Source organism: Dendropsophus ebraccatus, chromosome 14 (genome assembly GCF_027789765.1).
Source record: "Dendropsophus ebraccatus isolate aDenEbr1 chromosome 14, aDenEbr1.pat, whole genome shotgun sequence".
NCBI classification, from domain to species: domain Eukaryota; kingdom Metazoa; phylum Chordata; class Amphibia; order Anura; family Hylidae; genus Dendropsophus; species Dendropsophus ebraccatus.
The window spans coordinates 46354930-46375086 of NC_091467.1; the positions used below are offsets into that span (position 1 = coordinate 46354930).

Consider the following 20157-nt stretch of genomic DNA (forward strand, 5'->3'; position numbering starts at 1 on the left):
GGGGAGAAGCTGATTTTTATTTTCATAACTGACCATTATATACAATAGAAAAAATTATAAGTAAATAGTTTTCATCTTGTGCCTTTCCTGTCTTTGTTCACTTTTAGCACAACAGGGAGGACTCTCTATATATTATATACTGAGGATTTAAAAAATCACACGTACAGGATCTGCAGCAGATCTGCAGCAGATTTGATGGCCCAGAGTTACTTTGCATTGAATCTGTAACTTCAAATCTGCGCCATCAAATCTGCTGCAGATCCTGTACGTGTGAACGCAACCTGAAGCAAACCATTACAGCACTTTCATTATCCTGACCTGTTTACACCTGACAGAAAGAGTTTATTGATCCATGGTTCATACATTGAATTCTCACCCACTCATCAGCATGGTGCCTCAAAAATCTGAATTAGGCCAATCGCGGCTGAGCGGCTGATGACGCGGCCACATCATCAGCTGCTCAGCCGCGATTGGCTGAGCACAGTTATGCTCAGCCAATCGCGGCTGAGCTTCGGATGACGCTGCAGAGGGCGGCCGGCACTCGGGAAGATCCGCCGGCCTCCCGAAGAAGACGTCACTGTTGAGGATCGGAGACCGTGGACAACACGAGATGCGGTGAGTATAATGCACCACACTTCCGGGTCTAGCGTGGGTGGGGGGAAACACGGGGAAGGGGGCCATGCACATACATAACATACATTACAAAGTTGTATAACTTTGTAATGTGTGTTATTCTGTGAATAATTTTTTATCGCCGGACAACCCCTTTAATAAAGTGTATATGTAAGTGCATATGTGTGTGTCAGTGTGTATACAAACATGTAGATGAATATAAATAAAATACAATAAAATAATCCTTACCCTGTGGTTTTGCAATAGACTTATGGACCTCTGTAGGACTTCCTGATAAAGAAGGTGTAAATTATTAGTGATCTCTGATACAACTGTAAAACAGTCTGGAATACTATAGTACGACATTTCTTTAAAGGCAAACTCTAGTCAATTATTAAAAACCCCACTTTAATAATCCCCATGTACCTTTGATATATCCAGGGGTGTAACTAGAAATGGCTAAACCCCATAGCAAACTTTTGATTGCCCCCCGCCCTTTCCCGCGTGACCACAAACCTGTCAAGTGTAGTCATAAGATTTGCAGTTAACAGTTAAAGGGGCATTTGCGGCATTTGCAGCATTTGACCTGCTTGGTCACCAGGTGCTGCAAATGATGAGGGCTCAGGGGGCCCAGTGTATTGCAGGAGTGGGCCCCCGATGAGACGGGCCCCGTAGTAGTCGCCTTGGCTCCTACGGTAATAGTTACACCCCAGCATATATCCAACTGTGCTTACAGAGCATGAAAAAATGCCCTCTCCCCTGGGCGGGGACCAGAAATGGCTGGGTCCCATAGCAAACTTTTGATTGGGCCCCCCTTTTTTCCCGACTTACCCTAAGCTGTCCACCTGGTGCTGCAAATGATAACATCTCAGGGGCCCAATGTATTGAAGGAGTAGGCAATGGGGCCCCCCTAATGTGGTGGGCTCCATAGCAGCGGCTATGGCTGCTATAGTGGTAGTTACCCCCCTGCCTCTCCCCCTGCTTGATTGACAGTTGGAAGCTGAGTCATAAGCAGGGTCAGGTATGGAAGGGAGAATAAGGAGGTGTTACAGGACTCTTTGGGGGACTCATTGTAGTCCTCTATAGTTGACCTTGGCCCTGAAATATGGCTTAAAGGTAGCATGCCCACACATTTTACCACCTTAGTACAGCATATTGCTCGTATATGCCTTTATTTACTAACCATAGGGTGCGACTTGTTATGTGCAGGGAACTACAATGCAGCTTCATTCAAGTCAATAAATATAAGATCATACAGGGAATAAGGGGCTCAACAACATCCCCATTCCTACAAACATCAGGGCTATGTAATTGTGAGATCCGCAATGGAAAAAGAATGCAATGGGCAAGGCAGTAGAGAGCAACAGACACTCCCTTTGTGTCCAGCTCTTACAGCCATATTAGATGGCTCGATCACTATACTAAATGAGCACAGATCTAGCAGCTTACTAAGCCTATTGAGTCCCGTCGCATCCAGTGATTGGCTGAGCGGCTTGTCACTTCAAAAAATGGCTTTGAAGTTGCACTGCGGAGAGAAGACAGAAAGATACCTAGGAGCGTGGAGAAGTGATGTATAACTTACTGTGTGGGTCTTAACCCCTTAACGACCGCGGGCGTAAATGAACGCCCCCGAAGTCCATGCCTTAACGCAAACGGGCGTACATTTACGCTCGCGGTTTCCCCAATCGCTGTGTGTACACATACAGCGATCGGGGGAAGATGGCCTGCTATAATGTATAGCAGGCCATCATAGCTGGTCAGCCTACTACAAGGAGCAATGCGCACCCAGCTGCTGCTGATTTTAGGTCAGGACCAAAAGACATGATCAGTGAATGATCGGCTGATCTTTGTCTTTATTAACAAAGAGCGATGATCTACCGAATCGGCCGGATTTGTCAGATTATGGTTTTGTGTAATAGGGTCCTTAGAGCCTTTAGGACACCAGCTGGATTACAATGAATCATTTTCCATCAGAGGCTCCCAGACCAACTCGGTGTGAAATTACAATACATAAACGTGTTAACCATGAAACTGGCTCTTACCCTGAGATAAAGCATGGGTAGTTATGTGGTCTGCAGGGGGTGCAGTTGGTTTGTTGGCATCAGTGGCAGCTGCAAGCAAGAAGAAAAAGACATAAGGCTCAATATCAGCACTAGAGATGAGCCTACTGAACCAAACTTTTGGCAAAGTTCAAAACAAGTTCAGGAAGATGGCAGCTGCACATCTAAACCACAAAATATGAAGATTTTCTCACCGGTGTTATTCTCTGGTGTCTCAAGCCACCTCCTACCCATCCAATCAATCAATCACTGACTAAGATGGGACAGCACCGTGGCCAGTGATTGGCTGAGTGGGCTGTCATTCTATAGATAAGAGTGATAGTCAGCTCAGCCAATCACTGAACAAGCTCTTGTTTCTAGAGTGACAGGCTGCTCAGCCGATTTTGGTGCCTGCAGGGATTGGGCACTGGGGGGTTGTGGACAGGTAAGTATAGATGAGCAAGTTCTTTTTAACCGCAGTAAAACAGCTAAACGCTTGTTTAGCTGGTTTAGTGTGGTTCGTTTAAAGTTTGCTTTGGACGAACCCAAACTTTAATCGGTGAACTGGCCAAACCAAACTTTTGAAAAGATGGCTCATCTCTAATCAGCACCAGACAAAATCTTGGCACTGGATACTTCCCATCTATAGAAAAGCATACAATCTCCCCATAGCCTGATGTTCCTACTAGGCTGCCACTGATCAGACACTGTAGCCATAAAAAGCTGTGGATTACTATGCACTACTCCTGCAGCAGTCTATTCAATCTATGGTGGGCTAACCCAGTCAAGTTTCGCCCTCTATAAGGCAAAACAATTTCATTTTATTTTTGAATCCTAATTACATGGTCAAAAATATGTCAACCATGGAACTGCCTCTTACCATGAGATGGAACATGGGTAATATGGTCTGTGCTGACATGGGATGCAGATGTTGGGTTGGCATTAGTGGGAGCTGCAAAGCAAGAGGGAAAAGACATAAGAGCCAACATCAACACCAGACAAAATCTTGGTACTGGACCCTTCCCATCTATAGAAGTGTATACAATGTCCCAACAGCCTATTAGGCTGCCACTGATCAGATGCTGGCATCACAGAAAGCCCATTAATAGCCTCTCTTCTCGTCAATCATCCTGGCAGAGCGCGCTGACAGGCAGAGAGACGTGACTAGTCACGGGTAGCTCCCTGCCTCTCTCCCGACCTTGTGCGGCAGAATAAAAGTACTTTTTCTCCTTACTTGGAACGGTCCGAAACTGCCGAGGTTCGGGTTCGTATGAACCCGAACGCTCAGCATCAGATTCCTGCTGTCTGCCCGCTCTGTGCAGCGGGTGGATACAGCGGGAGGACCGCCTGGAAAACTGGGATACAGCCTATGGCTATGGCTGTATCCCAGTTTTCCAGGCGGTCCTCCCGCTGGATCCGCCCGCTCCACGGAGAGGGCAGACAGCGGGAATCATTGCAGAGCGTTCGGGTTTGTATGAACCCGCACCGTACTGGTATGTTCCGCAATCTATACTATGATTCTGGAAACCATATCAGCACAATCGCGCGGACTGGTTCCCTCTAATGTAGTCATCTTTTATTTTGCAAACTGGAAAAAAAATAATATAATACAGGTGTAAAGGTCCCCATAAACCTTCAATAACTGTCTTGGAAAACATGGATACAGCCTATGGCTGTATCCATGTTCTCCAGACATCCCTGAGACTGCATCCAACCCCTTCTGCCACCTGTATTCAAATGCCTGTACATGCTTGAGTTGCGCTCATCTTTACATCAGAGATAAGCACTGACACTGAAACTGGAATGTGCAAGACAGCAAGGTGTAAGAGACTCTCCCATTTCAAGGCTATGTTCACACTACGTAAAAGTATGGCCGTTGTTGCCATCGGCAACAATGGCCGTACTTTGTGCGGGGTGGAACAATGCCTTACTTTCTATGGGATCCCGGCCGGAGCGTATACACATAGCATACGCTCCGGCCGGGATCCCATGCGAACCCACAAATAACTAACATGTCAGTTTTCTGAGGCCGCAATTTACTAAATAGCTGCCACTGAAAGACCTTTCAGTTCACACAATGAAGTGAGCGGCTCCGGCCGCTTTCTTCATTGTGTGCTATGTGAAGTTCTGATGCGGGCATGAGCTGATGCGCCCGCATCGGAACACTGTTGTACTAATGGCAGATTTGTGACTTGGATGAAATCTGTGGCAGCCATAATTATATCCACTAAAAATACCAAGAATATAAAAGTGTAGGTCAGTAGAAGATAGGTGTGACCCTGCTATAACTGAATAGAGAAGAAAGTACATGAATATGGGCTAACCCTGTGATGTTCCACCATCTATAAGACAAAACCATTTCATGTTAATTATGACTAAGAATTACATGGTCAAAAAATGCCAGCTATGGAACTGGCTCTTACCTTGAGGTGGAACATGGGTTGGCAAGTGTTTTGTGGTTAAGGAGGGGGGAACAGATGTTGGGTTTGCATCAGTGGCAGCTGAAAGCAAGAGTAAATATACATTAGGCCAATGTCTGAAACAAATATAGGATATTGAATTAACAAGAAACAGGGAACATAAGACCATGGGGGGGGGGGGGGGTATTAACCAATGCTTTCACCAGAAAACCAGCAAAACAGGAGAAAAGTGGGGGTTTTTAGCAAATAATTTATTGTTCAAAAATTTGCAACAGTTTTACACAAAAACTTACACAAAAACCATTAATAAAGTCCCTCATGTGTATAAAAGAAGAAATGTGATACAAGTAGGGCATCACGTAAGAGCCATTACCATTTACCTCTTATTGAGGGCTCCTGAGACACAAGAACTGTGATAAACTCTTATACTGACATTCTGAGCGGAGCTGAATAGGTTTGTAGTCTAGCGTGCTTTTAGGACAGTACTTTGGGTGTCGTGTCATATCAGCCTATTGGGGCACATACATCCTCTATCTTTGCATATACCATAATATAGTGGGAAGACCATCATATTATCGGCAGGGTTAATGTGAAACACTATTACCTGCCAACACAGAGAACTTTAAGAGAGTATAAATTGCTTATGTGGCTTAATATTACTAAATTCGAGTCTTGATGACTAAATAAACTTCTACATTCATTTACATATATTTTTGACACTGTTAATGACAAGGCGAAATAGGCAAAAATAACAAGAAAAAAGTTTACAGTTTTAAGTCACTTAAACTCTGTGTGTTCGGACCACCACCAAATGCCAGGACAAGCTGGGGGAGAGACATAGCTGTGCATTTCACTCCCTGGCTCGCTGCAATCTTTCTCCCTTAGAGCATAATGGCCAGTTCTTCTCGAGATCTCTTCGAACCATGAAGTAAAGGACACAGTGATCGGTGCAGTCTAAACACAAAGACCTCGACTGATCAACATCTCTGTGACATACGAAAAGTTTTGTTCAATGGCAGAGGAACTTTTAAACTTTCTGGAGAAACCTAAACCACCAACTTCTCCATCACTAAGGATTCCTCTTTGAGGTCCTTGGGCACCAAAGTTTTGTCAACCGCAGCATTACAAGACGATAAAGCCATGATATTTTCTTATCTATTTCATATTTATCTCCCAGAGAATTCCCAGCATGTAAAAGAACCCCCCTGTGCATTACCTACCATCTCCCAGAGGGCCGGCCACCTGCCCTCTATGCTACGTACACAATACATTTTCTTCCTCTCCGTTTGGAAAAAGAAAAAATGAAGTCCGTCCTTTCACTATTTGGCCGATCATCAGAGCAATGACGGCTGTTGGTGCATTATTCTAGTTTAGGTGGACTAATTGGCCTTAGGATGTGTCTATAATTGAAAAGTTCATTGAATTTAATAGTAAAAACGGTGAAAGGACGGTGAAAAAAGAAAAATGAAAAATACATCCGCTGTTTGCAAAGATGTTAGAAAATAATTGTTGCAATCATTATTTTGACGTCCACGCAAACAATGTCAGTAATTTAATACACTGTGCGCATTGGATGGCCGTCGTTCCATTAACTTCAATGCATTGCATTGAAATCACTTAAATCGCAGCAATAATGGACTGTTTTTTAAATGTATTGTGAACATAGCCCTAGATGGCCTGATATTCCTCAAAATTCCTCAAAATGATGACTATGCCCCAAGAGAACATTATATAAAAAGAGAGGGTAAACAATGCAGATGGACTTACCGATGACATAGGCTGCGAGCAATATGAAATGCACCCTCATGGCTCCGACCTGTGGAAGATGTGGGGAGCCTTTGGCTCTTTATGAGATCTAGCATTCTGACACAAGCACCACCACTAGTGACCTCACCCAAGAGCTGTTTCCCCATATGCTGTGTATAGATAAGAGGCAATATTGCTATCAGCTGGAATTGCTCTGGCCTGTATGTGTAAACCAGGTCAACAGAAAAAGAAGAAGTCACAGAGGCCTTATTATGTGATCTGCCCTGCTAATGGATACCAGAAATGATACCTTCCGCCATTTAACGGAAGAGTAAGTTACAAACAATAGATAGCGTTACAGAAGGAGCTTATACTGCACCATGCAAAAGTAGATTGCTGGATATTGTGGCAAAACTGCAGTGTTTGCTGATTTATTGTGGTTTGTTGCAATTATGCAAATAGCAAAAACTCTTGTTCGTTCATCAATAGGCTGGTTTCATATACCATGTATTGTATTGCTTTTTTCCCCCCCTTCAAACCAGATGTTAAAAATCTATAGAGAAAAATAAAATGTATATAAAAGGGGCAGAGCCTGACAGCTACTGAAGAAAGATGTATGATTCTGGGACTTGTGCAAGGTTTTATCCCCTTGCAGATCTCCCCAATCCTATAAAGCCTTGGCCCTTGTTGAGGTCATGTGACTGACACCCAGACCACAACTTAGGTGCTTGGTGCGCACCACAGACTTTTACCTCCTACACCAGCTTCCCCCCAGCTTCACAGTACTACCATGAGCACCCTCCGAGGACACCACTCATCTCCATGAGCTCTTCCAACCAGCAGCTGCCTCTTTACCTGCCCTTTGAGGCTGACCGTCACTATTTGTAGCACCTAGCCTGTAATGCTCCCGCTTCTTTTGTGATGTCATTATGATGACACTTGAGAAAACCGTGAAACATGTGGGATGCTTTTCCCTCCAAACCCCAATACAGACCTTTTGTGTAGTGTACAGACCCCAATACAGGGCTTTTGTGTAGTGTCATCAGCCCATTTCCAAAGGCCCCCATTGTGACACATCTAATAAAATGAAGCTTGAATTAAAAATTCCTTTATAATAAGCTGATTATTGGCGGATTATCACTCTGTGTAATAGAAAGAACGATCAGCAGATTAAATGATCGGCTAATCGTTTCTTTAGGTCGAGACCTAAAATCATTGGGCATGCATCGCTATGTGTCATAGCGATGTGCGGCCAAATGCTGATGATTGTAATATAAAATAATAAAGTGTTAACTTCTCTTACCACATTCCCTGGTGCCCTCTGGTCTTTCCCGATGTCCTCGGGGGCCTTCCCTTGCCAGCTCCACCTTCAACTCCCTATTGCTCCGTCTCTGCACTGACAGGCCGTGGCTGCCCAGCCAATCACTGGCCGAGACAGGCTGCGGCCAGTGATTGGCTAAGCAGCTGGTGTCCTGTCAGTGCAAAGAGCGGAACAGCAGGCAGAGCTGCAGACAGTGAGGAAGGCCAGAGGACACATGGTAAGGTAAGTTAATACTTAATTATTTTACACTAAAGGCAAAGGCATAGACATTGTAACGATGTCTGTGCAGCCCTTGCTGCCCGATAGTCGGCCCGTGTAATTGCCCAGTGAACAAGCACCGATCTAGCAGATCGGTACTCGTTTACAGTTTATGATCAGGCCGTCTAATAGGACCCTTTTAGTTTCCAAGGTCCACATCAAGGCATGGGAGATAGAAATTAATTTGAATTCAAATCTTGTTTACAACATGCTGCAGGGTCGTTTAGTGATGTCATAAGCCAGCTTCCAAGGGCCCCATTGATAAAATGCAATTTGGATTTAAATCTTGTTTATAATAAGGATAACCCCTTGAAGACCAAGCCCAAAACGACCCAGTGGACCGCGCAAATTTTCATTTTTGTGTTTTCGTTTTTTCCTCCTCCCATTCTAAGAGCTCTAGCACTTTCAGTTTTCTATCTACAAGCCATGTAAGGGCTTGTTTTTTTACAGGAGTAGTTGAACTGTGTAATGGCGTCTTTCATTCTACCATAACATGTATGACGGAACCCCAAAAATATCATTAATGAAGATATAAATTGGTGAAATCGTAAAAAAGAATGCAATATGGTAAAGTTTGGGGGGTTCCTGTGTCTACGTAATGCACTATATGGTAAAAGCGACATGATACTATTACTCTATAGGTCAGTCCAAACACAACCATTTTTTCTTATTAAATCCTTTTTTTTTTCAATTCATTATTAATAAAGTGGCCCTATTGTGACGCTTATAAAGGTTTTAGTTTTTCACCTACAGGGCTGTATGGGGTGTCATTTTTTGTGCTACGATCTCTTGTTTTTATTAATACCATATTTGTGTAGATCGGACGTTTTGATAACTTTTTAATACATTATATATATATATATATATATATATATATATATAATGTAACAAAAAATCAGTAATCCTAGTGCTATTCTCCCTCTTTTCGTTTACGCTGTCGCAATGACGATTGTTATATTTTTATAGATCGGACAATTATGCACGCTATGGTATATAATATGTTTATTTTTTTATATTTTTTATTTATATAATGGGAAAGGGGGTGATTTTAACTTTTATTGGGGGAGGGGCTTTGACACTTTAAGGCCCATTAGTAATGTCATGGCCCAGCTCCTTTAGGCCTTATTTTGACATGTAGTAGAATGCAGTTTGAATTCAAATCTTGTAAACAACAAGTTGGGGCTTTTTTTGTAATGCCATGGGCAGCTTCCAAGGGCCCTGATCATAATGCACCTAATAAAATGCTATTTGAATTCAAATCTCATTTATAAGCCAGGAGCCCTTGTGGAATTTCATAAACCAGATTCCAAGGGCTCCATTATAACGTGTGTGATAGAATCCTGTTTACAACATTCCATCCCATAAATGTGTTTAACCATGGATTTAGCTCTTACCATGAGATGGAACATGGGTAGGTATAATGTGGTCTGTGCTGACATGGGAAGCAGATGTTGGGTTGGCATCAGTGGGAGCTGCAAGCAAGAAGAAAAAGACATAAGAGCCAACATCAGCACCAGACGGTTCTTATTAGGCTGCCACCGACCAGATGCTAGTGCCACAACTGGCTCTTACCATGAGATGAAACATGGGTAATGTGGTATGTGCTGCCATGGAATGCAGATGTTGGGTTGGCATCAGTGGCAGCTGCAAGCAAGAAGAAAAAGACATAAGAGCCAACATCAGCACCAGACGGTTCTTATTAGGCTGCCACCGACCAGATGCTAGTGCCATAACTGGCTCTTACCATGAGATAAAACATGGGTAGTTATGCGGTCTTTGCTACCATGGAATGCAGATGTTGGGTTGGCATTAGTGGCAGCTGCAAGCAAGAAGAAAAAAAACATAAGAGTCAATATCAGCACCAGAAAAAGTCTTAGTACTGCTTACTTCCCATCTTTAGATCCACATATACAATCTCCACAAAGCCTGATGCTTCTATTAGGCTGCCACTGTCCATATGACAGCACCACACAAAGCTGTGGGTGACTATGCACTACTCCTGCAGCAGATGTGATATTAAATGGCTGCCACTCAAATGTAAACATAGTCATGCCCAGTCTGCCAAGGCGAGGCTAACTTCACAACCGCCATTTAAAAAAACAAAAAAACAAAAAAACTATTTGTGGTGATAAAAGGGTTTTTCCAGGTAAAAACACAGACTGATGAGCTATTTACAGGATATATCATCAGTCAGTCTCGATACCTGGTACTTGTGCCAAACAGCACTGGCGCCTTCACGACAAAGTGAACAGATTGTCTCCATCCACTGTGCAGTGGTGGCAACGAGTACATGCAGCTCAAGAGAATAGGAGCTAAGCTGAAGTTACAGGACGCAACCACTGCACAATGAATGGAGGCAAACTCCGCTCACTGTATAGTGCAGGTGCCAAACAGCTGATTGTCACAGGTGCAGGTGTCTGCACCCCACCGCTCAGTGACTGGTGGATCCTGTGGATATGGGTATGGTGTCTTTTTGAGAAACTTCTCAAAAATGTGAAGTGGATGCTGGGCTTTACCTACTGCTGTGGCCCCATCATTCTGAGGAATTAGCAGGGGTCCCAGCAGCCAAGCTTTCATTAGTCTTATCCTAACAATATACCAAGTCCCCAGTGAGCCCTTTTCTTGCTGTTTATTAATCAGAAAAACCTATCCTGGGACTCTAAGGGCCACTAGCGTTTAAACAGTTTGATCCTTACTTTTCCTGTGAGTAAAGGGAACAATAGGTTGAGTAGTATCCTTTCCCTCAAAAGATTTTTTTTTATTTCACTATATGACAACTAGAGACTATTATATAGTTATTATATACACCTGTATGTCATTAGATAATCAACATACAGTAAAATAATTCACTTTAATAAGACCGTGTGTGATCCCTATTTTAATTGGATAGTCTCCTTTTCCAAACATAAACCATCATATAACCATCATCAGCATAAGAACCAGGTATAAAGTGTGGGATTAGCACATGTGCAATGGGCAAGGCAGCAGAGAACAAGATATGCTCACATACTGCACTGTTATGGGCTAAACCAGTGACATTTTAGGGTCTATAAGGCAAAATCATTTAATTTTATTTTTTACTTAAAATTACATGGTCAAAAAAATACCAACTATGGAACTGGCTCTTACCTTGAGATGCAACATGGGTGGTCAAATGGCCAGTACTGGCATGGGATGCAGATGTTGGGTTGGCATTAGTTGCACCTACAAGCAAGAGGAAAAAGAGACATGAGTATACATCAGCACCAGATAAAAACCTTGGTTCTGGATACTTCCCATCTTCAGTTGTGCATAGACTCATGGACTACTGGAACATTAGGCTGCCACTAACTAGAGATGAGCGAACCGGGTTCTAGTCGATCCGAACCCGAACGTTCGGCATTTGATTAGCTGGGGCTGCTGAACTTGGATAAAGCTCTAAGGTTGTCTGGAAAACATTGATACAGCCAATGACTATATTTATGTTTTCCACATAGCCTTAGGGCTTTATCCAACTTCAGCAGCCACCGCTAATCAAATGCCGAAAGTTCGGGTTTGGATCGACTCGAGCATGCTCCAGGTTTGCTCATCTCTAATGCTAACCCAGGGGGTGGCAGTTATTAGCAAGGGCAGGTGTTACTGTGCTACTGCAGCACTTGTCATGGGGATCGGAGTGCTATATGCCTTCCCTGGGCACACAATTGCCACTTTTGCAACCATTTTTTTTTTACCATAAAACATATACATGGGTGTAGAGGGACCACAGAGTCAGGGCAGTTTGTAGGGCATTTTGGCAACAGGGCGAATTTTGATAAAAGCAGCCCCCCCCCCCCCCAAGCCCCAACCGGGCCTCACTCGCCCTGGTGAAGAAGGGGGGTTTTATCAAGATTGTGGTTACTAGGAAGAAGCAGTGTGTGTATAACAGAATAGAACGGTGCAGCACCAGATAATGTTCTACTGAATACAAAAACATCATTCAGGGACTTACAGGTGACATCTTCTTTGATCTAAGGGTCACTATTTTTTTTCTCTCCATTCGGCCCAGACCATCATGACAACTTTTTGCAGCAACAATTTGTTTCTTCAGTGCCCCATATACTAATAATGTCCCCCTGCACTGCCCCACATGTACTAATAATGTCCCCCTGCATTGCCCTACATATACTTATAATAATGTCCCCCTGCCTTGTTGAGAAAGGTTGAAATCCAGGGCGGCCCTGAGGACATCAGTGGGGGCTAGAGGGATAAAGAGTGGTGCTCTGAGCTCTGTGGGGACCGGGGTCAGGGGTTGGCGGTCCGGGGGGGCTTGGAGGGGTGGAGCGCATGGGGGCTGGTGCAGTTGAGTGCCCCCACTAGCTGTCATCCCCCGTGCATTTGCACACCTGCTCGGTCCTAGAAATGGCCCTGCACAGAGTCCAGGATAATCTGAAACAGCATAACAGTTTACTAAAGTTTCTTAAAGTGTCATTTCAATTTTTTTTTTTTTTTTGCAGAAATCAATAGTACAGGCTATTTTAAGAAACTTTGTAATTGGGTTTATTGGGTAAATATATTTGCCATTATCTGCACATAAAGAGCCTTTTCCCAGCCCCCCCCCCCTCCTCTCTCTCATCCACTGCTCATTATCAGGAAATCTCGACTCTTTTACACAGTCGGTCCCTGTCTGTTCTGTGGAGAAGGGAGTGGGGAGGAGGGAGATTAGTGGGAGCAGAGAGCAGAAAACAAAGGATTACACAGTGGGAGCTGTATGAAAGTGGTATTCAGAGGTTAGAGAGGTCAGTGCTGACTGTCAGAGGAGATAGCCAGTGATGTAGCTGTCCTGTTTTAGTGCCGTATCGCCCTCCACCCCTCCCTTCTCCATAGAGAACAATGAAGACAGACGGAAGAGCTTCAAACTGCTTTTTCATGATAAAAATGCATTTTTCAGCTAATAAACCCAATTATAAAGTTTATTAAAATCGCCTGTACTATTGATTTCTGCAAAAAAAAAAAAAATTAAACGACAGTGACACTTTAAAAGTAGAAAACACAGTGATAACAGTTCCTTTGTTAGAAAAGTAGCGGGCTGAGAAGTAGAAGGCTGGCTGAGATCCTTTTTTAATACTTTGGAATACTTGAATTCACTGCTTTTAACAGGTACAGTGGTACCTTGGTTTAAGAGTAACTTGGTTTAAGAGCGTTGTGGTTTAAGAGCTCACAGTTTTTCAAAATTGTGACTTGGTTTAAGAGCATTGCTTTGGTTTAAGAGCTCCCTATACTGGGTGGGAGCGCGAGTGGAGGAGGGGCATGGTCTGCATAGCGGGGTCTACAGCACTGTACTCTGACCCAGGAAGTCTCCCTCACCTTCCAATCATAGCAGATCCACTTCAGGCTGGGGCTTACATCAGGGGACAGGACTGTGGAGGTAATCTCCTCATAGCTGTAACCCCTCTCTCCCCGGACAGAGAGTGCTGCTATACAGTGCCCGAATCTGCCCTGCTCATTCCATCATGCTCCCTGCAGTCTCTGCCAGCCCTTGTGTTTCCCATCCTCTCCATTACTGTCCAGTAACTTATAATATGACATATTCTACTGTTTCTGATGTTTGTTTCATATTTTTAACATGTTATTCAGAATAATAAATTATTATTTTTGGGGTGCGGAACCAATTGTCTGAATTTCTATAATTTGCTTTGGTTTAAGAGTGGATTTGCATTACAAGCACGGTGTCGGAACAAATTATGCTCGTAATCCAAGGCACCACTGTATATTGAATGAGCATAACTTTTATGGGTTTGAATAAATGGTCTTTTAGAGGAGGATATAAGTGAGACTTGACTTGAGAGACAATGGGCTACTTTAAGGGGGGACCTATACAGACACTAAGTTTTCAGCTGAAGGGCTCTAACCACTTTGTGTCAGTGGCAATATACCTGAGAGAAATACCTGTATCCACGAAGATGACAACCGCCTATTGCTGATTGAGAGCACTGAGTGAAACAATCCAAGAACACAGGTCCCATTAAAGGGTAAGCTAGTTGTTGGAGTTCACAGCAACTTGAAAGAGTAAATGTGCCACTCACCCGATTGTAGCAAAAATAGCAATGTCTTCTTTATTGAAAAACTCAACAGGTTACATGGTGCAGACAAGAAAAGAAAAGGCTGTTGTTGTTGTTGTTGGAGTTCTCCTTTAGGTCATAGCAGAGTAAAGCAGAGTCATTCAGCTTTAACTGCTCTTTCCATAACTGCTGACAGGTTGTAGCTCCTAAAGAATGTTGCTGGGCTTTTAGAAGAGAGAGACTGTCCAGGATAGCCCTTCAGCTTAGATAATTGTTCCTCCCCTCTTTGTAGCCACACAGAGGTTTAGTAGCTTACCCATAGCTAGTGCAGGAACACTTGAGAAACAGAATAGGATCAGCATACACTACAGTTAGTCCAGTGGCTAACTGTAAAGAACTCTATTTCTATGGCTCTATTTTAGTGCCAGACTACACACATACAGAACAGTAATGGCACATTGGTTCTGGGACCTTATATGTGCACTACTCCTGCAACAAAATGTGTCTTCAGGCTGCCCTACCTCCTCTAGCTGTCAATCACTCTGGAGGAAGCCTGGAGATACAGCAGCAGTGGAGCAGGACGGGAGAGCCCGAGAGGGATGCTGGATCACACAGTAGTGCAGAAGGTAAGTATGCAGAGCTTGTGATCTAGAAACTGACAGTATGGATAGATATATATCGGTACTTTCAGTTTTATTTTGTTATAGGCCGCACATCTGTTTTACTGCTCCTCAGCTGAGATCGATTATCGGCCATAGGAGCGTCTCTAGCATTCCTCCTGGACAATAAATGGCCTGTGCAAAAGGCCCTTTAGAAAGAACCAGTAAGAGTCACTAGCATTTAGGGGACTATTCCACGGAGCGATGTCGCTCCGTGGAATAAAGACAATGATCAGCCGATGATTGTGTCATCAGCTGATCGTTTATTTACGTGCAAACCTAAAATCATCGGGCACCGAGCGTGCATCGCTATGTGGAATAGCGGTGTGTGGCGGGCGACTGACAATTTAAAAACATCATACTTTACCTATCAAGGCTGGAGGTCTTCTCCTGCGCTCCTTCTCCTGGTCCCGCGCACAGCAGCAGCTTCGGAGCTTCGAAGCTGCTGCTCTGCACGGGACCGGGAGGAAGAAGGAGCGCAGGAGAAGACCTCCAGCCTGGATAGGTAATGTATGATGTTTAAACAAGGCCTACAAGGACATCGGTAACAATGTCCCTGCAGCCCTGACTAAACGATTATCGGGCCGTGTAATAGGCCCAGTAAACGAGCAACGATCTAGCCGATCAGCGCTAGTTTACATTGTTGATCGGGCCCTCCTCGGCCTTTGGAATAGGACCCTTAGGTAGTATAAACCTTACTGTTCATGTAAGCACAGGGAACAATTGGGTAAACAGCACCCCTAAATGGAATCTGCTTTTATTTTACTAATTGAAAAATAGAGAATATTATTAATCATATACTTATGACATGTCAAAAGTATGTTTAGACCCATACCGATCGTTAAAAAAAGAGCAGGCAGAGTACCGCTCTGAAGCACAATCCACTCCCTGCTTTGTGTCAGTAAAAAGAGTAGGACTCCATAGACTTACATTAGGAGTCCGAGTAATTACGTGACACAGAACGACGCTTAGCGTGGTCTTCTTTCGCCTTGATCTCACGGCTGGTATGGGTCTGAACATTTAGGCCAATAAAAACATTTGACATGTATCTATGACATGTTGAAAGTTTTTTTTATGATGACAGGTACACTTTACCATAGAATATTTTACTTTATATAAGATAGTGTGTGATCCCAGTTTGAGTGGGATACTTCCCCTTTGCCGTACCCGTCCCACCCTAGAAACATTGGTAACATTAAAATTAGGTATAGATTATGTGGGTTTAGCACTGGCAAAAAATAGCAATGGGCGAGACATTTCCCAGCCGGGCACGTGCAGTCTTGAGAGTCAACAGAATACCCCCAAGGTTACAATGAGCCACTCCTAGTCCAACTCAATGTGAGGCCAGAACTACTATTACTGAACAGAGAAGGTAGTGAGGTGCTCTGCGCTAACCCTGTCATGTTTAGGCATCTATAAGACATTCATAATTACATGGTCAGAAATTTGCCGACTATGGAACTGGCTCTTACCCTGAGATGGAACATGGCTAGGCAAGTGTTCTGTGCTGAAGAGGGGAGCAGATGTTGGGTTAGCCTTGGTGGCAGCTGAAAGGTAGAGTAAAAATACATTAGGCCAACGTCTGAAACAGATAAAATCAGGGCACATGTCACTGGCTATTAAAGAGGTTGTCCAGCAAAAATCTTTTTCTTTCAAATAAACTGGTTTCAGAAAGTTATATAGATTTGTAATTTACTTCTTTTTAAAAATGTCAAGTCTTCCCATACTTATCAGCTGCTGTTTGTCCTGCAAGAAATGTTTTCTTTTCAGTCTGACACAGTGCTCTCTGCTGACATCTCTGTCCCACACAAGAACTGTCCAGAGCAGGAAAGGTTTTCTATGGGGATTTGCTGCTGCTCTGGACAGTTCCTGTCAGGGACAGAGATGTCAGCAGAAAGCAGTGTGTCATTCAGGACATACAGCACCTGATAAGTATGGTAAGACTTTTAAATAGAAGTAAATTTACAAATATATATAACTTTCTGATACCAGCTGATTTAATAGAAAAAGATTCTTAGTGGACAACCCCTTTAAACGTGGAAGGGGGCTAAGAGATATTTAGGTAATCCAGCTTTATGCTTATCAAAAAAAAAAAAAAAAAGGGTGGAGTAGAGGGCCCATATTTATCTGGAACCAGTTTAGTATACAGGATAATCAATGAACAAGCAGCAGGGAAACAGAACTGAGAGGTGTGCGCCTCTCAAAAATCTGACGTGGACCCCCCCCCCTATCCTCCTTTCTACCCTGCTGCAACCCCTTGCCATGAAATGATACCCCCACCATGTGTATAAAAGAAGAAATGTGACACAATTAGGGCATCACACAAAGGAGCCATTCACCCCTTCTTGGGGGCTCCTGAGACATGGAAAATGAACTGTGATACACCCCTATACTGATATTCTGAGCAGAGCTGAACAGGTTGCAGGTTTCTGGATTCTTATCTGTCCAGTGTGTGTTCAGGACAGTACTTTGTGTATTGTGTCTTATCAGCCCATTGGGGCACTTGCATCCTCAATCTTTGCATATACCATAATATAATGGGGAGACCATCATATCATCAACAGGACAGTGTCCACTTTATGTGAAACAATATTGCCTGCCTGCCATCACAAAGAAATTTTTTATAAATTGTGTTTTAATATTATAGTCTAATTCTCATTGACTAAATAAACGTTTGCAGTGAGTTATAAAAAACTGAAATTCTAGGCAAAAGTTTTCATCAGTTGAAGTCTGGGTCCTCCGACCACCGCTGACTGTTAGAACGAGCCAGGAGAGGCACATAGCTGTGCATTTCACTCCCTGGTTCGCTATGGTCTTTGTCTAGTTGCCGAATGATAGCCCTATAGACTTATAATGGAGCATGTCTCGTGCAACTGGTCCCGAGCCATGGAATTAAAGGGGTTATCCAGTGCTACAAAAACATGGCCACTTTTAGAGACAACACGATTCTTGTCTCCAGTTCAGGTGCGGTTTGCAATTAAAGGGGTTATCCAGCGCTACAAAAACATGGCCACTTTTCCCCCTACTGTTGTCTCCAGTTCAGGTACGGTTTGCAATTAAGCTCCATTTACTTCAATGGAACTGAGTTTCAAAACCCCACCCAAACTGGAGACAACAGTAGGGGGAAAGTGGCCGCGTTTTTGTAGCGCTGGATAAGCTAGACCTCCACTGATCAACATCTCTGTGACATTTCAAAAGTTTTATTAAATGGCAGAAGAACTTTAAGCTTCCTGGAAGTCCAAACCACCAACTTCTCCATGACCAAATGATCCGCTCTGAGGTAATTAGGCCACAACAGTCTGGAACCAGAGCATTGCAACATAACAATCCATCATATTTTCTTATCTATTTCACATTTATCTCCCAAAGAATTCCCAGCATGTAAGAGAACCTTCCAGTGCATTACCTACCATCTCACAGAGGGCCGGCTATCTGTCCTCTAGAGCCTCATATTCCTCAAGTATATCTACAGCAAAAATATGACTATTCCACAAAAGACCATTGAATAAAAAGAGAAAACAATGCAGATGGACTTACCGATGACACACGCTGTGAGCATTATAAAATGCACCCTCATGGCTCCGACCTGTGGAAGATGTGAGGAGCCCTTTGCTCTTTATGAGGTCCAGCATTCTGACACAAGCACCGCCACTAGTGACCTCACCCAAGAGCTGCTTTCCCTCATGGTAGTGAAAGATAAGAGGCAATATTGCTATCAACTTGAATTGCTCTGATGTTTGTGTAAACCAGGTCAGTTATAATTTCCTCCAATCATCAAAAAATAAGTAACAAATAACATTTAAAGGGTATCTGTCCGCTGCAGTTTATGTTCTAAACTGCTGACGCTATTATATCTCTGTTAGATCAAGGCGACACATGGTGCCTTTCGTCTGTGCTTCCAGAATGTAGAAAAATGCTTTTATTCTATAGGAGAGAGTCAAAGAGAGAGAGAGAGAGAGAAAGAAAGAGAGAGAGAAGAACACCCTACCACACTTTTATAAGTGTACTCATTGTATATAGTGATAGCAGCTTTCTGAGTAACTCATAGATCTAAAAATCAGACTCTCCTCCAAGTCAAACAACATGGTATCCCTGAGGATATTGTTTATGATAGGGGGGGGGGGTCCATTTTGAGTCACATTTTTGGAGGTCTCTTTGCCATGCTTTGGGTATTACCTTGTCAGTTTCCTCTTCCTTCCATCTGGAATCTATAGTCTGGCTGTCTGCCTTGTAGTATAGATGCCATATACATGGTGGGACTGTCTTAAGCCCCTTGTGGTAATACTGAAGTTCGGGTATGAAAATACAGAGATGAAAGCTTTTAGGTGACTTCCCCATTTTGGCGCAGGTTTGCATCACCAGTCATAAAATTGACCTTCTTACAAGTACTGTAGAAGCGTTAATCCAGTTTTCTTCCACCTTCTTTCAGGTAGTTAGTCATGTGATCCTAACATATTTTTTTAATCACCATCCAGATATGTGTGGTGAGTCCTAGCTGTACCTTGTGGGTCTGGTATAGGGGGAAAAAAAAAACCTTTTCCACGCAAATCAGTCCATGTAATTCCTTTAAGATGTGCCTTATTGCAAATAGAGCATCGTCCAGACATTGGAGCCCCTCAGACTCTACTGACAATTTCAGATTTCAAGTCTCTCTACTTTTAGTCCTATTTTTCCTTGGCATACGCCAGGCCTCTAACCAGAGAGAGAACATACCTACACATACATGTAGGCCACATCTGGGTAGCTGGATGTTCTGGACATGCATATGATAACGGCTATGGCTCATGGTTGCTCTAACATTCATGAGCATATCCTGTATAAGGTCTGCATGTTCTTAAAGCGACTCTGTACCCACAATCTGCCCCCCCCCCAAACCACTTGTACCTTCGGATAGCTGCTTTTAATTCAAGATCTGTCCTGGGGTCTGTTCGGCAGGTGATGCAGTTATTGTCCTAAAAACTACTTTTAAACTTGCAGCCCCGTGCCGACCGTTCGGGGCTTAGAATATCTGTGCCCTAACTGCGTCCCTCCTCCCCACCCTCTTCATCATTAGGAATGCCCCTAGAACACTTTCTCCTGTCTGAA

At 43.4% G+C, this 20157-nt stretch overlaps 1 protein-coding gene across 3 annotated transcripts in view; it reads right to left on the bottom strand.

Moving 5' to 3' along the window:
* LOC138772003 (uncharacterized) overlaps positions 1 to 18718 on the bottom strand; it is a 34480-nt gene extending 15762 nt beyond the window's left edge. For 2 of the 3 annotated variants that reach the window (XM_069952063.1, XM_069952064.1), the window contains exons 1-10: positions 18610 to 18718; positions 16545 to 16619; positions 11526 to 11600; positions 10141 to 10215; positions 9969 to 10040; positions 9791 to 9868; positions 5075 to 5152; positions 3532 to 3603; positions 2655 to 2723; positions 862 to 903 (exon numbers count right to left, since the gene is read on the bottom strand). In XM_069952063.1, coding sequence (XP_069808164.1) covers positions 862 to 903; positions 2655 to 2723; positions 3532 to 3603; positions 5075 to 5152; positions 9791 to 9868; positions 9969 to 10040; positions 10141 to 10215; positions 11526 to 11600; positions 16545 to 16619; positions 18610 to 18649 — 676 coding nt within the window. In that variant the 5' untranslated portion in view covers positions 18650 to 18718. The remainder of the gene's footprint in view (positions 1 to 861; positions 904 to 2654; positions 2724 to 3531; positions 3604 to 5074; positions 5153 to 9790; positions 9869 to 9968; positions 10041 to 10140; positions 10216 to 11525; positions 11601 to 16544; positions 16620 to 18609) is intronic. The other variant, XM_069952065.1, reaches the window with a different exon arrangement.
* Between the last annotated feature and the right edge of the window lie 1439 nt (positions 18719 to 20157).